A 23,215-nucleotide genomic window follows, 5' to 3' on the forward strand; every position below is an offset into this window, starting at 1 on the left:
TATTTTACTCATATTAGTATTTCTCTTCTGTAGGTCTTGCCGTAAAATAAGGCTGACATGTCAGGGTTTTCAAATTCCAGCTCATATTGTTGAATAAGGGCCCGTTTGGATGGCCTCAGTTTTCAGTTCCAGTTTTAGAGCCAAATTCAGTTCCCCGTCGGGACTCCGAATACTGTCAAGTTTCGGTTTCCGGAGAACTGTGAGGTAAACAGGGTGTTTGGCAGTTGTCAGATTACTCAGCCATAAGTTTTAATAATAGGCTTCACCAGAAGTTTAATAGTAGACACATTGTAGCCCCGCTTTTTCCTTTTCCCCGTGCCTCAGTGAAGACACCAGCCCAGTAGCATTCGCATTATCTCTTGCACGCGGCGAGGGTTTTCGCAGGCAAGGACCTCTTGGACATATTGTGTTCCGGAAAGAGTAGAAGTACGCATCGGAATTTTTTTGGAATGCGTAGTATAGGGTAACTACTACTTCGCCGGCCAGCTGTGCAATGTGTCTCATCAACTGAGGGGAGAATACATTGCGGTGGTTGGTGACATTTTCATCGTCGGAAGGGGAGTCCATATGGTTGAAGTTAAAATGCGATACTGGGTGGCGGAAAAGAAATGACCTCTCGAGGTCAGTACCAGTTTCGTCACTGGAGCCGCACAGTTTCAGTTCTTTTAAAAAACGTTTTTATGCCGTTCAAACGGGGTCTCAGTTTTGTTGGCTTGTTTCTCGAGAAACTGACTGTTTTCACTAAAACTGAGGCCATCCAAACGGGCCCTAAGCAATACATAATGATTTGATCTGCGACAAACCTCATTTAGGTACTTATCACTTATCGATACTCTTCACCTAGACATAACTATCACTTTTCGATGCTCCTCTTCCATCCCCTTATGTACCTAAACTACTCTCCTTCAACCCCGCCCCTCACGCCTCCCGGGCCCCGCCCCCCGGGCCCCTTCCCATACCCTCCTCCTTGCTCACCAGCCCACCCTCACGCGTGACGCTGTACGTATAGGTTCACAGATACTGTTCGTATGTAGTATAGTACTGTGTTCCGCTACTGCTCCCTTCTCGCCGCGGATACCGTGATGGCTGCGCTGGCTGGCTATGCTATGAATTAGTAGCAATTATTAGTAGTTAGTAACATGTAGTAGTACTGTGTTTCCCTACTGCTCCTCGCCGTGGACTCTACTGTGTCACCTTACAGCTGAGCCCGTCGTCTTCAACCTACAGCCAGCCAGTATTGTCGTCCTTCGCCGTCCTTCGCCGTCCTTCGCTGTCTTACTGGCAGGCGGGGCCTTCCTACAGCCTAATAGTCAGCATCGTCGTCCGAGTCGGTGGGGGTGGGGCGGATTGATCATTGATGGAGAAGCTGTCGGCAAGAGTATGAATTGATGGAGGAGCTGTTTTGGGTTATGTGAGAACATTGGCTTTATTTTGACCGACCCTTATGGAAGCCTTATAAATTGAACGTGCTTATGACTGGCTTATAGAAGGCTTAGATATGCAATTACCAAGGCTTATATATGGCTGCCATAAGGCTTATAATTTTATTGCATGCCCCTATGGTAGGTATGTGGGATCGCTAGTTTCAACGTCACGTGATATTGCATCCTGGGTATGAGTTCGATGCAGTCAAGAAGTCAAGAAGTTAAGGAGTTGAGAGTCACGATGGATTGGATTATCCGTCGCAGTGATGGAGGATGGTCTGGTCTGTCGGGCCGAATATATCTACCCAGAGTATCGGCCCCTCGTTGTGCCTCTGCCAGTCATCACTCGGGGGTGTTTGGATGGTGGCTGGAATACATTAGCAAATATCAAGGCATAGTAAAGCCGTATGCGACAATGAATTGTCGTTCTATCTCTCTCTCTCTCTCCAAGTAGAGAGGCTATCAAGGCGACTTGGGGTTAAGCGTGTTGCGCTAGCACATCACGGAGTATCACGCAACCGATATGTGGATCACGAGCGGCACATCACGCAGGGCCTGGCTAACTATTATAGGCTATTGAGGGCACCCCGCCATGACGGATCTCCACGAATGGCATTCGACTCCGCATCGGTGAAGAAAATGTCCTGCATTAGTTAGTTAGGTATCACTAGTCGAGAGGGGCACGCAAGGGCTTAGTTAGAGCCGACGATGTGCATCTTCCCATCCGGGTCGACGCCAGCTGCCATGACGGCACGTGGTCCGGGGGGAATCGAAGATGGACCGCAGGAAGCGAGAAGTGAGAACGAATGGGAGCAGCAGCAGCGGGCGCAGGACTGTCAAGACTCAACCGAGGCCGTGGTGGTGGTGGTGGAGATGGCGATATGTATGTAGAGTAGGGAGCCGGAATGAAACAGGTGCGTGGTCGTTGACGCCTGCCGAGTTTGCTGCAAGTGAGTTGGGTGCGAGTGCTTATGTAAGTAACTAGCGTTCCGCTAGCCATGCGGATATACAGTTTTTCTGTGCGGCTCGGTCGAGCCTAGGTGGTTAACTTCCACAGGTTCCTTTAGGCTGAGCAGTGGCAGCAGCTACTGGTGTCGTCCTTGGCAGTTAGACCAGTACTGTGTTAACAGTTATCCAGCTGACACTGCGCGCTGATTGGTTGTCCGGCCGACCGGGTTTTTGGCAATTGCACTGTCTCGCGTGGACACGCACAACCTTGCGCTGTGTGGCCGGCCAGGGGTCCGTCCTGGCAGGCTGGCACTGCACGTTGCCGCATGGAGTGCAAAAAGGGGCTCGAGTGTCGATGTGGGCGCGGCGAGCGACAGCGATGAGCTGGGAGAAGAGGGGGGAGCGTAGTTAGCGGGATGAGGAAGGGGAGGGACATGGCTGTCAACCGTTGTTGGAGAGCGGCCGTGTGCGAGCGTGGGCGGACGAGTCGTCGGGCTCCGGCTGTCGTTCTGGCTGTGTTTTGGCTGTCTCGTCGTCGTCGTCGTCGTCGGGCTTTGCTCTACCGTCGTCTAGCTGTCTTGTGTCTTCTGGCGGTCGTCTGGCTGTCTCGTCGTCGTCGATCGGCTTTCGTTCCTGTCCACCGCTAACCAGCTGGACGAGCCCGTGCCTCGATTAAAGTCCCGCAAACAACTACTTATGTGCCAGAATCTCTCTGCATCCTCGCTCTCCACTTCCCCTTCCGAAGGAGCAGGTGCTTCTTCTTCTTCTGTCTCTTGCCAGTCTCTCTCTTGCCGAGTTTGAACGTCCAATCATTTGTTGCACATCGTCGCTGTCGGCCGGCCGTCTCCACCAACACCACCACTGTCTCTTTCGCTATCCATATCTCGAATCGACCATCGATCCCAGATCTTCACCCACCCTGCATTCGCATGTTCCGTTCTTCTTTCTCGATACCATTCAACCTCTTCTTCTTCCTCTTCTGTACCCAGCCCCGGTCAGCCTAGGATAGTTGTCCTGTACGCTCGCAATCCATCCGCATCTGCACCCGACTACACACCGGCAGCTGGCAGAGTGGACAACGAGGAGCTGCTGTGTGAACCACTACCACTTTGCTCTACTCAACCCCTACCGCCCCCCCAAAACAATAGAAGGAGAGACCCCCCCAGGCGCCCACCCGGCATCGCATACATAGCAAGAGGTAAGAAAGTTACCTCCCCTACATACCTGCCTAGAAAATCACTCCAACCAGTGCTAACTCATTCAACCAGCCCATCCATTTAATTGCCTCCGCTTGTCGGCCGCGCTACCCTTCCCCACTTAGATACCGCTTCTTTTCTCTCCCTTCAGCTCATTCTCGTCCTCATCCTCGCCCTCGTCCTCCTCCATAAACCCTCCGTCAGTGTTACTGGAGATCACGCAACGACGACGCCAGAAAAACACAAACAGACACTCCGTCCGACCATCCTTCGACTCAGCCCAGCAACGCAACCCGCACCAGCCGAACGAACCCTGAACCGACGGCGATAAGCACGGACGTACGCATCTCATTCGCATTCGCGCCATACGTCGGACGTGGAACTGAAGATGGGTTTCCTGGACAAACTTCAGTCGAGTGCGTACCGTCCACGGCCATTCCCACCCCTTCTCCCTCACTAACAGAGAAAAAAACAGAGTTCGAACTGTACAAACTAGAGCAGCGTTACACCAAGCGCAAGAGAAGAACCACATTCATCTCGGATGCGGTCTACGTCGAGTACGGCTCCCCCCATCTTCTCTTAACCCAGCCCAACGCAATGCAATGCAATGACTAACGGCCTCAACAGCGGCGAGTACGTCTACACCAACGGCCAGCAGCCACCCTCGCCACAGCGATCGGGATTCAGAGTATCCAGCTTCGCAACCGGCAGCACGCGCACGCGGTAGCCCCTCCGACCACCTAGCCAAGAGCGAAAGAGGAGAGGGTGAGAGAGAGAAAGAGAAAGAGAGGAATGAATTGCAACGAGAGGACAATCAATCAATCGACATACAGCAAGCGACCATTTAATCGATTCCCACTTCTTTCTCTCATCGTATACTTACGTATGAGGTCATGTTCTTACGCCCCTGTTTCCACCTGAATCTTGTACAGATCTCTTCTTGTTCCTTGCGCTGGGGGGATGGATGGACGGACGGACAGCTTTCGATCTATCTACAAGCCAAACCCTTTTTCTCTTTTCTTTTCTTCTCTTTCGCTCCCTCTACTTCATCCGTGTAAATATACCACTACATTTTATTTTTTTCCGTCCGGGGCTTTTTTTCCGATATTTTTTTTTGCCGTGGAGTCCAATAGGTAGGAGGAGATACCCGGGGGGGGAATGCAAATGCAAAATGAAATGCGGTTGTTGTTTTCTCTATTCTCTTTCTCTCGGTGATTTGAAAGAAAAAGAAAAAGAAAAAGAAAAAGAAAAGAAAAGAAAGGAAAAACTACTATGGATGCGAGATTTGAACTGACTGCACTCTGCCGGAGAACAAACTGGCGTGATGTTTTTGTGCTGTGCTGTGCTGTGCTGTGTGGTTGGGGGCCGACACTTGTCACTTGTGTCTGGGCTTTGCCAAAGCTTTGGCTTTGGCTTTCGGATGAAACTCACTAGGCCGGTTACGCGGGACTGGGGAGGGAGGGGGGATGGGGGAGGAGGGGCGCGGGGGCGGACAGGGCGCGGACGTGGGACGGGGGACGGGGGGCCCGGACAGGGCAAATGGATGGACAGGGCGGATGGATCGGACGGGGGATGGGGATAGGGGACGGGTGATAAAGGACGGGCGACGGGGTAATGGGGTCGTGATATGGGGGATGGGGTCGGGGTAATGGGGTACGACGGATGGGGTCGAGGAACGGGGGACGTGGGGGGGAGGGAGGGAGGGGGGTGTGTAAGAGGTGGAATTCGCGGGTCGGGGTCGGGGATTTCGGGGACGGGGACAGGGGTGCGGGATGCGGGATTAAAGAGTGAGTGAGAAAGAGTGAGGTGAGAGACAGACAGGCAGGCAGAGTGAGTGAGTGAGGTGAGGGAGGGAGAGTGAGAGGGAGGTGAGCGGGGAGGGGGAGAGGGAGGGAGAGGGAGGTGAGCGGGGGAAGGACCGAGTGAATTAGAGTGAGGGAGAAGAGTGAGTGAGTGAGGGAGAGAGGGAGGGAGTGAGAGAGAGGTGAATGAGTGAGGGAGAAGTGAGGCTTCGACTGCGTTCGGAAGATTGAAGGAAGCAAGGCTGTATTGCGGCGAAGAGCGAGGGCGTGAGGTGCGAGGAGCGATGGGTGAGGGGGGATCTCGTCAGTCGTGTTTGAGCCTCGAGGACGAAACGTCAAACTGTCTGTCAAACTGTCATACTGTCATTGTCTTGCCGTCGAAACGCCACACTGTCATACTGCCCAACCTTCGTACTGTCAAACCGCCATACCACCACCGTCATACAATCAACCGAGTGATACGCCTCACATCTGCACATCTGCACTTATCATGTATGATGTACGATGTAAGTACCGGGTATTTCCTACTCTAGGTGCTGACCGCCCCCCCGCACCCCCCGCACCCCTCCTCCAGTCGTTTCGGAAGCTCTCCCTCCCATCCCCCCTCACTGTGTAGCCATGTCGTCTCAGATCTGCCCGTGCACGCACGTCAGACGTCGGATTCGTTTTTCCACGGTCCACGTCTTCCAAGTTTCAAGTTCCACCGCAGACTCCAGAGAACGGATACCGTAAGAATAGTGTAGTGTAGTGTAAATAATGTAAATAGCAACGTTAGATACCAATTCTCGCCTCCAGTTCTCCAGTTCGTAAGATCTCCAGTTCGCAAGTTCTCAACTTCTCCACTCGCCAAGAAACATGCGAGCACCCCATCCCACAAACCACGTCTTCGTGTGCGCAAGCAAGCAGAAACCACAAAACACAAAACACACAACACACAACAGTCTTATCGAGCAAAGCAACTACCTACAGCATCAACAACAGCAACAACAGCAACAACAACAATCCTCAAACCATACGCCTATTCGCTATGAAGGTTAAAGTAAAAATAATCTCTCCGTCATCAACATAACCCCTACTCCCCCGCCTACCCCTACCCCTCCCCCTCCCCCTCCTCCTTCGCTTTGCAGACAGCAGCCGAAAACAACGGCGGATGGAGACCCCGCAGGCTCTACCTCCGAACCCTCCTTCCAGCAGCCAAGCGACTAATGCCAACGAGGGAGCCAGCGGCGGCGACGGCGCCGCCGCGCCCGCCCCTTGCCGCCGCGGCCGGCTGCTGCTGCTGCTGGGAGCCGACCGTTGGCGTCGGCGCTCTAGCGGGGGACATGACTGCGCCGCCGCCGCCGCCAGTGGCAGTGCTGGCGCTGTTCGCGAGGGAAACGTTGCTGTTGTTGCTGCCCTTGATGCTGTACTGCGCTTGCTGCCGCTGCTGCACCGCCTTGAATTTCTCTAGGAGCTCCATCCATTTGATGTCGTCGGCGCGGCCCTTGAGGCGCGTGGGGCGCTCGTAAGGTGTTGTTGAGGGGGCGGGCGCGCGCGGCGGGCCGTTGAGGTAGCCGATTGCCGACACGCTGTTGAGGCGGTTCTTTAGGGTGCCGAAGGCCGAGGACTGCGGAAGGAGCATGAGGAGGCCGTAGAGACATTTGTAGAGGTAGGGATATTTGTCGGGTTCGAGGAGCTGCAGGCGGAGGTAGGTGAAGACGGGAGACTCCAACAGGTGCACGAGCTTGTCGACTTGGATCAGCAGGTTGACGGTGATTTCGAGCTCGGCGAAGGTGTGCAGCAGGTTTGAGGCTTGCTCGTAGGCTTGAGCGAGGAGGCAGAGGGAGAAGGCTGCCACGGCGTTATGGCACCACGAACGGAACAGCGTCACGAAGAAGGTCTGTCCGTCTTTGGTGTCGAGACTCCTCAGGCGTTTCCGGAGTTCGGCCAGCTCTGGCGCGGTGATGAGGTTATTGTTCAGGTTTTGCACCATTATCGAGGCAAATTCCACGTCCTCGTCCTTCTCTAGGATGTCCGCCAGCGTGCGGTATATGCGTTCCGGATTGAGGTTCACACAGAGGTGTCGGATGATGAGGTTTCCCCGGGTCTCGAGTAGTCGCCGATCTGTGGAGAACAGCGACAGCAAACTATGCATGAAGGACGCGAAATAGTCGTCTTCGCTGTTGTGAGAGATCTGCGACAGCAGTTGCAAATCTCTCGTCACAACCTGTTCCGAAGGATCCGACAGCGTTTTCAGAAGGGCAGGGAATGTGCCATCGTTGATAGCCAGCATCTGAATGTTGCGTGAGCATGGTTACCTCCACATGAGCAGGGGGGCAGGATCTTTACCTTCCGGGGTGCTTTACGATGAAGCATTAGCAGCCATTCTAGGGCGACGACTCGGGTCTGTTCGTGCTCGTTGAGGAACTGCAGCGTCAACGCGCTCACCGTTGCCGCGTAATCCAACTCCCCAGCCTTCGTGATTGGCGGCGTTGCCGTGCCCGGTGTAGGTGTCGAAATCGTGGGCGTTCTACGGCCCAGATCAGCCTCCTTGGACAGCGATTGCCGTGGATGCGAATCCCTTCGTTGCTGCTGCTGTTCACTGGCAGCTTCTTTGTTGGCGAGTCTCGTTAACGTTGGTATGGCTGCTGGCGCTGCTTGCGATGGCGAGTCTTCTGCGAGTGATAATATCAGGTTTAGCAACGAGGTGTTGACTTTCGTCGCCGCATGTCGGACCAGTTCCGTGGGATGGGCGATGGCCGGCAACACATGTGACAACAACCGTGGGACGAACGGTAGAAGATCCTCCGGACAGATATCAAAGAAGTTGTCCACCCATCGCAACGCGGTCAATTGGATTTCTTCCTCCAGTGCGTCCAGAAGCGGGACCAGGATCTCTAGGATCTTGTGGTGATCCACTTCCACATCCTGACCAGGGATCCAGCTTCCGTCCGCGCCATCTTCCTTCTCATCCATCGGAGTTGCCGTATTGGAGCGGTCATCCTCGAGGCTCAACTTCTCTGTTTGTCGGAGTGCCTCATCCGTGCATGTACTGCCGTCATCGCTCAAAGTCCTCGAATGTCCTTGGGCTCGGTTCTTTCGCGACTCCTCGACCCCACGTTTCACCCGCGCTATCCTTTTGATCTCCGCCAGGAAGCCCTCCAACGCCTGCTGGGTAGCCACATGCACGTCCTGATTCGGATCGCTAAGGAACCTGAAGAGACCGCCCAGGAATGCGGGAAGGTGTGTGACGAGCTCGAGGTCGGGGATCGAGTCGAGCAGCGTTATCCAAGATACCAAGAATATCCGAGTGAACGGATTGATAACGTGAATGCGCTCCTTAAGGAGTGGAATAAACCGTGGTAGCGAGAATGCTGTGGGGAACGCCTCATCGTCCGCGTACGTGGGCGAATTGTCGTCTTGTTCCGTCTCTACAAGGCTCTCCTCTGGCGAACTTGCCTGAAGGACCGAGATGTATGAAGCCGCCGACTCGGCGACGATATCCTTCACCAACCGATCCAACAGCTCCGCGCCGTTCTTTACCGAAAGCTCAGGGTCCGCTGCCAGCTATTCGACACGAAGCGCTCGTCAGACTTTCTTCCATCCTCGCGTCCATTCGCCCCCGGGCTGAACACTCACCTTCGACAGTGCATCGAACACCTCGTTGAAAAACGGCAATATCTCTCCCTTGGCCACTTTGGCGATGTTGTACATACTCTCGCAAGCGTAGTACCTGACACGAGCGTCCTGATCGGCGAAACACGCCAGAACCGGCGGCACGATCTGATCGAGATATCTCGCGACTTCCTGCAGACGAACCCGAACCACTCAGCGCGCGCACTCGTCGGGGGAAACAAGGTGTCCTCGCGAACCTACCGAACCCAAGGCTATCGAAGCCGCCGCCAACCCGATCAATCCGCCGTTGCGGGCATGGGGCTGATGGACGGCGTATGCATAGTCGTGGCACAGCTGCTCGATGATGGTGTGCACCTTGCCATGGTCGCCGTGGGCGAGACACTCGCGTACTGTCTTTTCGAGGCTGACGGTGATGTCAGCTAACGCGCCTCCCGCGACGGAGGCTGGAGGCCTACTCGAGAGCACCGAGCTTGCGACGGTCGTAGAGCTTGTCGTTCAGACTTCGCTGGATGGAGGGATCCATGGTGCGTGGTGGTGGGAGGGACCAGGCGAGCAGGCGCACGCCGAGACAAGATAGAGGATAACGATCGAGGAAGCTTGGGAGCTTTTTTGCCTTTGAGATGAAGGAGGTGGGTTATGGTTTAAATCAAGGTGTAACTACAAAGAACGTGACGCGAGTCGTGACGGGGGGTCATCAAGCAACGTGATCAACGAACGGCAATAACGAGGGTCCGCTGCGGGGGAATGAAGTGCGGAGAGATGAGAGAGTCGGGGGCTTTCTTGCGGGATGTGTTGTTCACTCGGTCGTTGTGCGGTTGAGGACATTCACGTTCGTGTTCAGCAAGACTGGAGATAGACAGATACCAGCAGCGATGAGTTAGTACAACGAGTAGCTACGTCAATCGTGCAGTCTAGAGCTCGATGGAGAATCTTGGCCAGTTGTGCGCGTGGGTCCCTTTCTTCTGCTTCTCGATCTGGCCCCGCATCTGCGGCTGCAGTGTGCACCCTTGCGCTTCGGTCGTCGACGGCCGGTTACGTAAGTGCTTAAGTAACTAAGTAAGTGCTTAAGTAACTAAGTAAGCGCTTAAGTAACTAAGTAAGCGAGAGGAGATGGAGCTTGGAGCGGGATCGCAAGTTCTGCAGTTCCTCGTGGCACAGACGGCGTGATCGGGATCGCAACGGGTTCTCTGTGGTCCCTCGTGGCGCTTGTGCCGTTGGTCTGGTCTGGTCTCGGACAGTTGGACTCGTACACATCCGTTGCCGGTTCCTGCTTCGACGGCGACTTTCCCTGGGCAACTGCACTTCTTGGTGCTCCACAACAGCCACCCGCAGCAGCATATCAGTCTTCTGCTTATTCCTCCGAGAGCTGGTTACTGTCGTCAACAGCCTCTTCCGTCGCCAACAGCCTTTTCCGCCGACAGCAGCCTCTTCCATCGCTCAACGACGTTGTATCGATCTTTGTCGTGCAAGGATGGTCGCTGCTGCTGCTTGGGAGCGGTTCGGAGATGCTGGGTTGGTTGCATGTGCGGGAATGCCCGCCGAACCGACTCCAATTCCGGGCATCGATGGCGGTGGAGGGAGAGACGCATGGTGCCGGTGGGACAGACAAAGTTGTTGTTGCGGTGGCTGGAACGGCTGGCGGTGTTTGCCAGATGTTTGCTTTTGAGGGCATTTCTGAAATTGAAGACATGTTCTCTCTCTCTCACATGGGTTTAGCGGTAAGACGCGTGAGGATTCTTACTTAATGCCAGGGGGAAGATCACTCTGAGCAAACTCCCCCCCATCCCATCCCTGGTTTCCTGAGAAGCCCATCTTCTCGGCCCATTGTCTTCCCATTCAGCGTTTCACCTTCCCGCCCCGCTGCAGCAACGAAACACGAGGCACTCGGTACCTTACTTCACGAGCTGCTGCGACCCCTCCGTCCGAAATGCTGAGCGCGTAAAGTAGACGCAGTCGAACCATTCGTAACTGGCACCACATTCTTTTGGTTACCCCACGTTTCTTCACTTTCCTTCACCTTCTACTGCTTCTTCTTCGTCTACTCTTCTTCTCGCTATTGTCTATAGCTCCTTTCGACACCCATTCACTCTCTCTCCTTTGAGAGCTTACCTTCCTCTTCCTCCCCCTTGCTCGCTCCGAGAACGCACACAAATTGACCCTTCAAGCTCACCCTTACTCTTACGCACTCTACTCATCTTCACCGACACACAGAGTGCTCCACGTGTTTCGGCTTTCCACGACTTCCAACTTAGGACCGATTAGCATCGTCCGCGTGCGCCCACGGACCGCATCTCGATCGGACCCCCTCGATTCCTACGTCACCGATAACTAATCCCCGACACGATGGCGACAACAATCACTCGAAGACAACGCGCGTATTCCACCACGGCGACCCCACTAAGGTCTTTCTCCCTAACGTCGCAACCACTGGTGGACCCGGGAAACGAATGTCTGAATACCGGGATCGGGGGTGCTGAGCACATCCAGGTCTTGTTCGCACACTCGGAGTCCAGGATAGTCAACTTCACCTTCACAACCTCTGCGCTCAACGGAGAACCATTGCCCTGGAGTAGCCCGTTGGAGAGAACTATCGCCTCGGGTTTATCTTCCCCTGTGTCTGTTTCTTCTTCGGGCTGATCTGACTGACCCCCTCCTCCCCCGGATATAGGCCCGCTACGAATCTACAAGACGGTACCACACAACATCGCGTTTCTGCAATCCGGACCGGCGCTCAAACCATTGCTATCCAGAACGCAATGCTGGAATCTGGATGGGAAGAAAGTCTTCTGTCTCCAGCTACGACCAGGAAACTACTGGCGGATCGAAATCTTAGGGTAGTTTGCAGCTCGATGCTCCGTTTGCTTACGTCGAGAGGAAGAAAAAAGACCTGACAGGGAGGGACTTAGACTGGACTTTCAACTTGATATCAAATGCGCCGAATTTCGGGACGCGATGGCGAAGCTTGTAGCTTTCGAGGTTACCGCCTGTCCTTTCTCAAGGTCTGCGACCTGCATCCCGGTCATGTCGACGCCGGAAGTTCTTCAGCCCGCCAAGGTGTGGAAACGACCGCCGCTGAGAAGGGTCAAGAGCACGGAAAAGGTCAAATCGCCGATACCGGATCCTCGGAATGAGGGCCCTGGGGGGCTCCAGGTCACCCGGAAGCGCGCGGAGCGAACCGCCAACCCCGAAAGGATCAGGCCGAAGTTGGATTGTGCGATATCACTCGAGGAAGGACCATCACAGGATCTTCCGAAGCTGTCGAAAAAGATGAGCTGGAGAGAAACCTTCCCCGAGACCTTCCAGCAACGCCGAGCACTGTACGAATCGCCAACCACGAGCCGCCGCACTAGTTTTGCGGAAGGATTCAAGCCCTCGTTGCAGGAGTTGAAGCAGGACGAAAACATTCCGCGTCGAGGCTCGCTAGGTGGAGACGTTTTCTTCGGCCGGTGGCCTCCCGCGACTACCATGGAGGCGGAGAAGGAAGTCCTTCCGGCCCATGCGGTGGAGAAGGACGACGATAGCGAAGAGAACCAGGAGAATGTCAAATGCACCTCGTTCGTAGAAGATTATGGCCTAGAGCCCGAGGAAGACCAGTCCGAACAGCCCGAGTCTTTCGGAACGTCGTCGGCCACCAAAACATACGGATCTACAGTATCGCCCCTTCCGATCAAGACCACGCAGATGGTCACCAGCGAGTTTGACTTCGGGGCGCTTCCCGAGTACTCTTCTTCCACGGAATCCGCCCACTGGCAGGACTTCACGCCGCCGCAGAGTCCGCTGTCCGGCGCTAGACTCAAGACGCCTATCGGAACACCACCTCCCTTTGCGGCACCTCCGATCTTGATTCACACCTCCGCACTCGGCGTGTCGTCTCGACACCCCACTCGCCCATCCACCCCGGAGGACTCGGTCGCTCCGATCCATTGGTACACACCCGCGCAGCACATGAGCACCTGCGAGCAGCGACAGAGCGATGGTCCCGCACTAGCGACCGTGGAGCTGGCCGCCGCCGTTTCCTCGGGAACCCTGCAGATCCCGTACACGCCGGCGCGGACCTCCGGTTTCGAGTCCGAACCGGATGAGCCCCTCCGCACTCCATCACGTTCGCGTTCGTTCGCCGTAGCAGCGGACACCTATGCGTCGCGGCCACTTCGCCGGGCGGCCTCATCCCAGGTCCTCGCGCGAACAGCCAATATCGCCGCCTCGGCTGCGAACTTTGTAGTTCTCAAGCCATCCGCGTTCCTTGTCGCACTGATGTTCTCTATCGCGGCTCGCCTCGCCACCCGCGCCGTTGCCGGAGCCGCCCACTCGCTCGCTGAGCGCGGAGAACTGGGGGGTTGGGACGACGATAGCGATGACTACGGACTTGCGCCACAAGCTAGGAGCGAACGCCGCCGCAGAAGGAGTGAGACGTGTGAGCGCAGTGCGTGGGGACTTGAGGAGTAAGCGTGGATGATTCTTTCCACCCGCCAACGTTTTTCTGTTGGTTGGTTACGGGTGCGCGTGGACTAACGGGTGCAGCCGGTCCGTCGTCAGGAGCAGAAGCAGACGGTTGAAGTAGTGTGTGTCGTGTGCATGTGTGCATGTGCGTCTGTGTGTGCGAGTTTGATAGGCTTTATACCATGCCGCGACCATCGTCTGTAGCAATCGATTCGATTGTTGATACTATACCATACCATACCTACCGCCTTCCTTTCCCATCTTTTTCCGTTCTTGATACCTAGTAGTCCGTTTTTATCTTACACCTTCACTTTTACTTTTACCATACCCCATTATATTCTTCCCTTTCCTGTCCTGATTGTTTTGATGCATACTTTACGCGGAGCCGGAGCGAGCGGGGCGTTTTTCTTCTTCTTCTTCTTTTCTTTTCAAATTCAGTATCTTGGTTTATTCACATCGCCTTGCGGGTCGAGCTCGGTTCATCTTTGGTCAGTCATTCAACATGTACCTAGTCACATGCTATCACTAGTTTCCTTTGTCTTTGTCTTTGTCTTTGTGCGGCCGGGTAGGATTATGAGGTTGGGTTGGGGGATGGGGAATGGGAACTGGACGGTCAGGAATGGGGTGGGGTGGGGTGGGGATGATGTATGCCATTATTTAAGGGTTGGAACTTGGAACTGTTGGTTGTGGGACGGTTGGTTGGTTTTTTTTTTTGGGGGGGGGGGTGAGATTACATGATCCGGTCTACGGTACTAGGTAGTAAGCGATCGATATTTTTACTGGCTTGTTTGTTCTGCAGTCTCTGCGGTCTGTGCGTGATCACTCGGAATTTCGGACGGTTGGGACTTTATGGGCAGTGGAAGGTGAATGGCCCCAGGGAGAGATAATTGCGCGTGAGTACTAAGTAGACGGTAATTCAAGCAATTGCCATTCTCAACCCCCTCCCCCTCAAAAAGCGGTACGGTATCGTACACAGCGCGAGTGATGCGTGATGAGTTTCGAGTGATGATTGTCGAGTGATGAGTGATGGGTTATGGGTGATGAGTGATGAGTGATGAGCGATGAGCGATGAGTGATGCGTTATGATTGATGAGGACGAGTGACTTTCAATGACATAACTGGGAATACCAGTAGATACGCCGTTACTATTGGTCGCCGTCACCGTCATCCAGCAGTGTATAACCGTCGCTCGCAACCATAGTCTGCAACGGCCGCACAGTGAATCACGCGGTGGGTAGGAGGGACAGTGAGTGGTCAGATTTCTTGCGGGAAAAGCCGTTTTTTCGCGGCGCTGCAGACTGCAGTTGCCATTCTATGTGCTTACTTCCTATGTACGCGGTGGAAGGGACGGTGCCCGGAGTGGTCGGATCTATCATTTACCCCGGGAAGATCCATACAAGGTTGGTTCAATTGCGGTGCTGCGCTGCGGTTGGGTTGTCATTCTATGTATTGTACATACAGTAGCAAAAAGGGGCATTTATCGGGACAGGAGTGTTACTCGACTTGTGTAATTTCAGCGTCGCTTTGGTATTCCGATAGAATACCGAGCTCAATCAAATGTGTATTAAGATTAAGCACCTGAACGCATTTCAATCAGACCGGTTGGAATGGGGTGCAAACAACTGGGAGGAGCTATTGGGATTCGGGAAGGATAACAGCTCCTCCTCATCCAGCTCCTCATCCAGCTCCTCTTCCTCCAGCCCCATTAACTTGTTCCATCCTATGATCCACAATACTACGTCATCACCAGTAAAGAAGTATCGATGCTAGAGTATTCGGTGCTCATAGGAGGGGGGCAGGATCAAACTGTAGAGTCGTTCAGCGAAGAAGCATGAGTGTAGAGTCGAGGCCCATTGGTAAAGGTAGAGACTTGAGAAGAAGAGACGAGACTTGACAACCAGAACTGCAGGCGGCAGCTTTGGGACGAACTTCAACAGAAGCTATTCCTATCCGGGCGGGCCAGACGTTGCGATTCCGTCGCTGTCTCTCTTTCAGACGACAACAGCTACCACAGTTCCTCCATCACATCTTCCAACCACTATTGTCTCTCCCCGTCTTCATCTTTTCTTCTGCACACCATCCATCTTTCTTCCGCACACCATCCATCATCATGCCACACACCGCCGCGTCAGCCCCTCCGCCGATCCAGTTCGTCCGCCTCCCCGCCGGCATCACTGCCGAGCAGGCCCATCAGGCTCTGCAGGTTCTGCAGGCGCATACTGCAGCTGCCAAGGGCCCGCCCAAGCCGTCTCCTACTACGAGGAAGCGCAAACAGCGACGGCTTTACCCAGGGCAGGGCGGATCGGATGACGAGCATGAATCCAAGGCAAGCCACTGGCGTATGCTCAATTCGCTTGCTAGGATCGGCTGGGCTAGGTGGTTTTCGCTCCCGGACGAAGATTACGTCAACCAGATTCTCGCGAAGGCGCTGGGGCAGGATGTTTTCAACAAGAAAAACCAAATGCTCTACTATGTCGGATACGGAAAGATTCGCGCCTGGAGCCGTCAATGGCAGTGTGACATTCTGAAGAGGCTTACGGAACATGTGAGTCCAATTCTGACAGGCATCACAATAGGTTCATGCCCATAGCTGACATTTTTATTGTAGGTCTCTGACGTATACGCAAAGGATAAAGAAGTCTTGGACACACTCGATTCCTCCGAAGTTAGTCAGCACTTCTATAACGGCATCGAACTCCCGATGATCAAGGAGATCTTCCATTGCCTCGATGCCGATGTTTATCTGGATGACATCTTCAACTCGCCAGTCTCAGCGCTGTACTGCACATTCTACAGCAACATGTGCGATGTGGTCCTTCAGCATCGCGTCAAGCCTGGTGAAAACAGGAGCAAACTGGATGACAGGAAGATCTACGAGAACTTTCGGAAACTCGCCCGTATGGAGTGGTTCGCCGATATCGATGTCGTCGATATCCCCATTCGTCCGAGAGAGCCTCCCAAAAAGAAACGCCCCCAGAACTCGGAAATGGTGCCGTTACGCCAGAGGGATCCCGACTTCGAGATCTTCGGTACGCCCCCCGGATTGGAGCGCCGCGAATCGAAGGTGGCCATGGCCGAGGCTGCCCAGAAGGAGGCCAAGGCTGCCCAGAAGGAGGCCGAGGCTGAGGCCGTGGCTGTCAAGAAGGAGGCCGAGGATGACTAGAAGGAGGCCAGGAGTCTTCGTAATCAGTCCATTGTCAAGTCTGAGACGCATAGCAGCGATAATGGTTTCACTTGGTAAGCCGGCGGTGGCTCTGTTGTTTTCAATGTTGTGTTTTCCTTTGTGATTTGTTACAACTTACTCATGATGCCTCTGCTTTGTGTTGTAAATGGTTGGTTGAGGTTTGATCTGTGGAGGGTTTGTGTTCACTGTTCTGTGACTTTTCATTTTCACCATTGATGATTTGCAATGGTACTGTTTCGGTGGATAATAGATTTACGGTGGATAGGATGGGATTACGGTGGATAGGATGGGATTACGGTGGATAGGATGGGATTACGGTGGATAGGATGGGATTACGAAAACGATGGGAATGATAGGAATGGTGATGATTTGCAATGGCATTGTTTCGGTGGATAGCAGATTTACGGTGGATGGAATGGGGATCACGAAAACAATGGGAATGATAGGAATGATGATGATTTGATTGTTGCCTCTCGTCTCCGCCCGCCGGTGCCGCCACCGTGTTTTATGGCTTCGTTCTCGGAACTGCAATTTACGCAGAGTACCTAGTGCTTGAATTTCACATGATCACACAGTAGCGAGATGCCATTTCTTAGGCGAATCCACTACTGAAGCCTCGGTAGCGGGAGGGCAATTCCAGCGCAAATTCAATGCTGTCTTCATTGTACATATGCGTGAGATATAGGTAGTGAGATTTTGTGTGGAGATCAACTGCCTTGGCACTCACGGCGAAATGGAGGCGGTCGCGACTTACCCTTAGATACGCCCTGTACTCTACATACGTTGCTCGCCTGGCCCGTCCCCGTCCCACTGTGTAACTTCAAAGTTCCGTGGTGCCGAGGGAGTGGGACATGCGATGTTACCGGTACCGGTACTATGGTCGACTGGCGCGCTGCACTTCGGCGGCGCGTATGAATGGCCCGAGACGATCACGCGGCACACACACACACACACACATGGATCGGGTCCGTGATAGGTGAAGTGGGACAGATCCGCAAATTCGCAAATTCGCAATCCTCCAGTCTCCATGTCATTACTATCATGAATTACATAGCACACACACGCTACTATAACGTCCGTATGACCTAAACGCCCCAAACATAAAATCCAAAAATTACATAACATCAACTCGTTGCCGCCCCTTCGTGCATACATACTTCCTACTCTACATACAGCTCAGACCTTCACCTTAAGCTTCCCGCCACTAAGCGCCCACCTAGCGGCCAAAAACGCCGTGCTCCCGGCCATGATGGTGCTGCCAGCAAAGATCTGGAGGCCCATGTAACCGCCGTTGTACTTACTAACCAGGGCGCCGCCGATGGGGTTTCCAGTGAGGGCGGCGATGGAGACGACAGCAAACATTGCACCGTTGCGGACGCCGATCTGGCGGATATCCGAGATTTGCGCGGTGAGCGCGGGTATGAGCGAGACGAACGCGCCCGTGGTGAAGCCGTATAGCGCGGCAAAGATTATGGTGGGCGTGTTCCCCGTGCCTGGGATCCATAGTGCGAATACCAGGATCCCAGAGGCGTACGTGATCAGTACCATCATGTTGAAGCGCCCAACTTTGTCGCCGATGTACCCGGGGATTATTCGCCCGAAGATGGAGGCGGCGTTGAGGATTGAGACGAGGTAGTTGGACAGGTCCACTGACATCCCGTTGCGTTGGGCGTAGACCGGGAGGTAGTTGAACGGAAGGAACATTCTATTTCGAACGGGAGGTTAGCGAGACTTGATTGGATGGAGGGAGGGAGTGCAGAAACATACCCAAAGAAGAAGAGGAAGCCACCCACGACCATGAAGAAGTATGGTGGCTCTTTGAATGGGCTGACGAATTCCTGCAGCACCCACGGCGTCATCCCCTTGGGAGGCAGCCGGGAGCGGACGGTAAGGTTTGCGAACACCATCATGAACAGCATCAGGAATGCTGTGATCCTCATTGACCAGCCGAAGCCGACCAAGACGATGAGGCGCCGAACCATGATGGGGAAGATCACTCCGCCCAGGGATGATCCCGAGGCTGTGATACCGAGGGCAAAGGCACGTTTCTTGTAGAACCAGGTCGACACGGAGCTCATGGCCCCGTAGAAGATCATACTGGCACCGATGGCCGAACAGATTCCTTGCGAGAGGGCAAATTGGTAGAATTCGGTGGAGATTGAGGCCATCATGATGCCGAATATGTGAAGAAATGTGCCGAGGAGGAGGATGTAACGAGGGCCATAGGCATCGTAGAATTTTCCGACTACAGCGCCACCACCGAACATACCTGTAGAAGAAGATACTGTCAGCGGCGTTTCACAGAGCCTAAGGAGTGGGGGGACGTACAGAATGTTTCCAAACTGCTGATCCAGGAGACTGTTGATGGTGAATACTCCTTGAGCTGATTCTGTTGATAGTAGCCTTGAAATATTCCGATTGCGTTGATCCAGCCTTTACCACCTGTCAGCTTCCCGCCCGAGGCCCCGAACATCGAATCCGAGAGAGATATAGACATACCGAAAGAGCAGAACAAGCAGCAGAATGCGCCAAATGTACACAGCCACGCTTGCTGTCCACCGTCCGGGAAAGCCGCTGGGCTGTGGATCGACACACGCGTATCCTTCTTTTCCAGCTCCTCCAGGTTATCGGCCCCAGCAGTCTCCTCGATCTTCTCGTCCACCATCACCGTCGACGCCGACAGCGACGAGCGCGATGAGCCGGCCTCGATCCGTTTGATGGTCTCGTCGGTTTGTGTCACAGAGGTAGCGCCGGACGGCAGCTGCGCACTGGAAGACTGGTTCTGTGCTGGCTGCAACATGGCTGGCTTGTTGGGGGGATCGAATTGCGTTGCACGGTAAACGGTAACGAAGAGAGAGTCTCGAACCCTGGGGGGGCGGACAGTCAAGAGATAATAAAGGCTTCCTTCCCCCGGTGGACACCGGACTAAACGTAGGGACCCCAAAAATTGTATTTCTCTCTGGGGATCCCGGCCATTCCAGACCCCTCCACTTGCCGAAATAAGCGATTGCAGGCTAATTGTAGCCTATCCGCGTCGAAACAAGCTCTCTGGGCCAATAAAGTCCGTTCCCTCGGAGCACCTTTGATCTCCGCACTGGTATCGAACACTAACTCCGCCAGCAGACAGCAGGGGGAGGGGGGGGGCATGCGTGCCGAAACATCCGGGAAGCGACGGGGGACTACTGCATGGGCAGATTTAATCAGATCATCAGATTGAATATACGAGGAAGTAAAGTACTGTAGAGTACATACAGAAGTGACTCACGGCATTACGCGGCCAATAGTGACCGAGTCGGCCGTGTTATCGAGTGCAGGCTGACACAATGGAAGGCCTAGACGTCGTGGTTCCGTGCTGGTGCTCGGTGCCTCCTGCTGCCACTCGGCGTCCCGATTACTTATCAGCCGCCGAATATTCCGGGATGCATGTGGCCTGCAGGCGCACGGGGGCCGCCGGAATAAAGGCTCTACATTCCCGGTGGAATGGTGACATCTCCGAGCATCTGAATTAACGACGGAGTTAGTTATCGGCCAATGGGAGAGGTGCACACCTCAAGAACCGCCGAGGCATGAAGACTGATCATAGCTGGATGATATCATAATCCCATAGTAGCCCTCACTGGAAACCTGCCTTCATGTGAATCACCATGAGTAGCCTTGGGGAGCGTGTAATCCGTACCTGGCAGTTCCAGCCGTGAACGCATACGGCATAGCTATTTATCCCATATGTAGGTAAGTGACCCTGGATAGCCTCAGAGTTCTGACACTCCACTTCACAAGCTTAAGTCGTGTAGAGGACATACTAGTAGATCCTACACTACGCGTCCTAGAGGCCAGAAGTACCGGCACTGACTTTTGTGCTGATTAGGGTGTCCTGCGATGCCGATACTCAAGCCGCCGGCTGATTGGACACAGACCGGTCTCTCTCACTCTCTCTCTCTCGGCGGCTTGACATGACTAGATAGATTACCTACCGTATGCGAGCCCTACAGAACCCGTGTATGCCTTGTCTCAAATCTCGATTGCACGCGTTGTGGATTCTAGACTTGCAGTGAGTCTTGCCCTGGGCTGTTGGCCAGTCGGGTTACATACACCAGATGGTTTCAGGCATAGAGAATGCTCCCGCCCCGAGACACCTATATCCGTTCCGATCCATGCGCAATGATCGGGGAGTCGGGGTTTGCCGTGCCTTGCTCTGACCAAGCGGCCTGGCCTGGCCTTGCCTGCCGTGCAAACATCCATCCATCTATCATTCGCACCGTCAGGCTCTGCATAAGCACGGAAGCGCAGTGCGCGGACATGCAGGGAGGACTCACTTGCAGCAGATCGCCGGTCGCCGGTCGCCGTATCTGCCCACCGGTAAATCCGCCCACCGGATGTGCTGGGAGCCTATGTAGGACACTCATGATTCGGAGCAAAGCGTCACCGGAATCAGGCCATCCTCTCCGAATGCGCTAAAGTCGGCGGAGGTAGCCACTGATCCACATTAACTAGTAGTGATCGGAGCCGTGAGTCCGTGACTATCATACATGCCAGTACATAAGTAAGCGGTTCATCCCTGGTAGGCGGTACATACCGGGAGGCACATATATGCGGGCGGGCGGAGCAGTAAGCGCGAGAGGTAAAATAAACAACGGCTTTCAACTTGTTAGGCTCCGACATCCAGCGCCGTGGTTCCTGGCGCCAGCCTTCCACTTGCACATCAATATATCCATCAACTACTTCCATATTCTTCACCATCTACAACACGCAAAATTAGGTGACCACCGAGTGATAGATCATGCCCCAGGACGCCAATCCTTTACAGTACGTTCCGCCTCTGGAGTCTGCATCTTCAAATCCTCAGCATGTTGGCACTGTAGACCCCCACGGGGGAAGACTGCTGTAACTAGTCAAGTTTAACCATTGTCTCCGTAACAGTGTTGCACCGGGTTCCTCACATCCTTCGATCTGAGGATCAATTGTCGACACATGTACACGACTCCCGAAACAGTATCACCGAGCAACTGCTGATGATTGATAATTGGTCGGCCACCGGTCAGGTGCCGTACTGCCCATAGTTACAGGTGGGATGGACCAGATTTGCGATTTTTGCGATTGTGGCCTCGGCGCGTTCAATTGAAGTCCGCAGTAGGGCTACCGAGTCCCTACGGAATTGAGAAGTATCTGGCAGTGCCTACACTACGTAAATGGCGCGCTGTGGTAGTTCTACCGGATCGGTGCCCTCCCAACACCATCCTGAGCTCGGTGCTGTAGTTACTGCGCTGGCCTCGCCGCGGATAACACCCTGTTGTGGCCGAGTGTCGGAGGAGGTGTCAGCAAGAGGAGGAGAAGCTGTTAGCGAGAGGACGAACTGCCTGGGAGAGTCGGAGCTATCAGCGAGACGAAGACGTGATAGAGAAGCTGTCGGCGAGAGGAGGAGCTGTCGGCGAGAGAAAGTGTGTCACGTGTGAACTCCTCTCGACCTCGCCGCCGGCCTGGAGGGGTGTTGGCAAAAGGAGCCGTCTGCAAATCCGTTGTGCTACTGCATCCACCAAACCCCGTGATAATCCAAAAGACCGCATCGTACGGACCTAATACTTCGTGAAATGCTATGTCAGTCTTTTTTCCAGAAGAATATCCGTTATGCAACTGCATCTACCAAACCCCATGATACTCCAAAAGATCGCAATGTACGGATCCCAGAGTACTGGTGACCACCAATTTCTGCAAGCACAGAAGTATTTCAGTAGTGATACCGCAGCCATGCGGTCGAAGATCACGTAGTAGTACTACCGAAGTTGGCCAAATATGCAGTCTTTCTTTGTTTGTAGGACGAACCTACAACTAAACGCCCAATATAATTACGCAGTGCATTGAAACCCCATTGAACTCTCGTTGTCTGTAAATGACGTATTACCTTTCGATACGTGATGTGAGAAAGACGGCACGCCTCCTGGCCAGTGTTTTATTGTGGAAATACGTGTTCTTTAGAAGTTTCTAAAAGTGGGCGTGCCTACTACGTATTGAACAAAAATCTGGTAGTTCTTCGGTATGCAAATGACCGCGGTATTCTTCCCGTATCAATCGCACCCCACGTTTTGTGACTGTACGAGTACCTAAAGTACCAGGTCAAAAGTTATCGCCACTCGCCCCTACGAGACCACCACACCACACATGTAGACCTCTCGAACACCACAACCACACAATAGAAAGTAATAAAACCTTGCATAGAGAATGAGTAGATACATATCCAGCTTCGACAAAATTTCCAGCCAAAAGAAATCAATATTTTATGTGAAGTTATGCGGCTAACTCAAGTCCCATTGTCTTAAGGTCATCCATTTTCAACCACAGATTCTGCATCCCAAACACACTTTGAAAAATATTGGGTAATTGGAAGTCCTTGTTAACTATCTAGATGATCTTTTAAGAAACTGCCTCGCAAATATAAGTAGTTGTGGTTGAGCAATGCGGCCCAGGAGAAAAATTTATGGTTGACGCTGGTTGTCATGCAACTTTTTGTATGGGAGCCTCATACAAAATGCGAAATCACCGTTCAAGTCATGTACAAACCCCGATCGAAAGCCACCAATTTTGACTAAAAGCAGTCAAATTTTTTTATATATG

General features: G+C 53.7%; 5 protein-coding genes across 5 annotated transcripts; 3 read left to right on the forward strand and 2 right to left on the reverse strand.

Moving 5' to 3' along the window:
* Positions 1 to 3,956: 3,956 nt before the first annotated feature.
* BZA05DRAFT_443061 (uncharacterized protein) lies at positions 3,957 to 4,295 on the forward strand (the record flags this gene model as incomplete). Its single annotated transcript, XM_051486822.1, has 3 exons — positions 3,957 to 3,984; positions 4,044 to 4,125; positions 4,196 to 4,295. The coding sequence occupies 3 exons, from the start codon at positions 3,957 to 3,959 to the stop codon at positions 4,293 to 4,295; spliced, it is 210 nt and encodes a 69-aa protein (XP_051341711.1).
* Positions 4,296 to 6,406: 2,111 nt separating this feature from the next.
* BZA05DRAFT_391493 (putative vacuole-associated enzyme activator complex component) lies at positions 6,407 to 9,895 on the reverse strand. Its single transcript, XM_051482982.1, has 6 exons — positions 9,441 to 9,895; positions 9,226 to 9,388; positions 8,989 to 9,156; positions 7,699 to 8,916; positions 6,724 to 7,642; positions 6,407 to 6,600 (listed from the first exon to the last, which is right to left on the reverse strand). Exons 1-6 carry the CDS (start codon positions 9,506 to 9,508, stop codon positions 6,539 to 6,541), a joined length of 2,598 nt encoding a protein of 865 aa, XP_051341712.1. The 5' UTR covers positions 9,509 to 9,895; the 3' UTR covers positions 6,407 to 6,538.
* A 1,011-nt stretch (positions 9,896 to 10,906) lies between these two features.
* On the forward strand, positions 10,907 to 13,669 carry BZA05DRAFT_239456 (inheritance of peroxisomes protein 1-domain-containing protein). Its single transcript, XM_051479894.1, has 5 exons — positions 10,907 to 10,949; positions 11,197 to 11,584; positions 11,654 to 11,819; positions 11,892 to 13,427; positions 13,507 to 13,669. Exons 2-5 carry the CDS (start codon positions 11,329 to 11,331, stop codon positions 13,544 to 13,546), a joined length of 1,998 nt encoding a protein of 665 aa, XP_051341713.1. The 5' UTR covers positions 10,907 to 10,949; positions 11,197 to 11,328; the 3' UTR covers positions 13,547 to 13,669.
* A 1,866-nt stretch (positions 13,670 to 15,535) lies between these two features.
* Positions 15,536 to 16,588, forward strand: BZA05DRAFT_416985 (uncharacterized protein; the record flags this gene model as incomplete). Its single annotated transcript, XM_051485439.1, has 2 exons — positions 15,536 to 15,970; positions 16,034 to 16,588. 2 exons carry the CDS (start codon positions 15,536 to 15,538, stop codon positions 16,586 to 16,588), a joined length of 990 nt encoding a protein of 329 aa, XP_051341714.1.
* A 1,006-nt stretch (positions 16,589 to 17,594) lies between these two features.
* On the reverse strand, positions 17,595 to 19,590 carry BZA05DRAFT_429252 (major facilitator superfamily domain-containing protein). The gene is made up of 4 exons (XM_051486126.1): positions 19,109 to 19,590; positions 18,938 to 19,042; positions 18,377 to 18,878; positions 17,595 to 18,314 (listed from the first exon to the last, which is right to left on the reverse strand). The coding sequence occupies exons 1-4, from the start codon at positions 19,407 to 19,409 to the stop codon at positions 17,786 to 17,788; spliced, it is 1,437 nt and encodes a 478-aa protein (XP_051341715.1). The 5' UTR covers positions 19,410 to 19,590; the 3' UTR covers positions 17,595 to 17,785.
* Between the last annotated feature and the right edge of the window lie 3,625 nt (positions 19,591 to 23,215).

This window comes from Tricharina praecox (genome assembly GCF_024521635.1).
Source record: "Tricharina praecox strain CBS 144465 chromosome Unknown BZA05scaffold_6, whole genome shotgun sequence".
Lineage (NCBI taxonomy): Eukaryota > Fungi > Ascomycota > Pezizomycetes > Pezizales > Pyronemataceae > Tricharina > Tricharina praecox.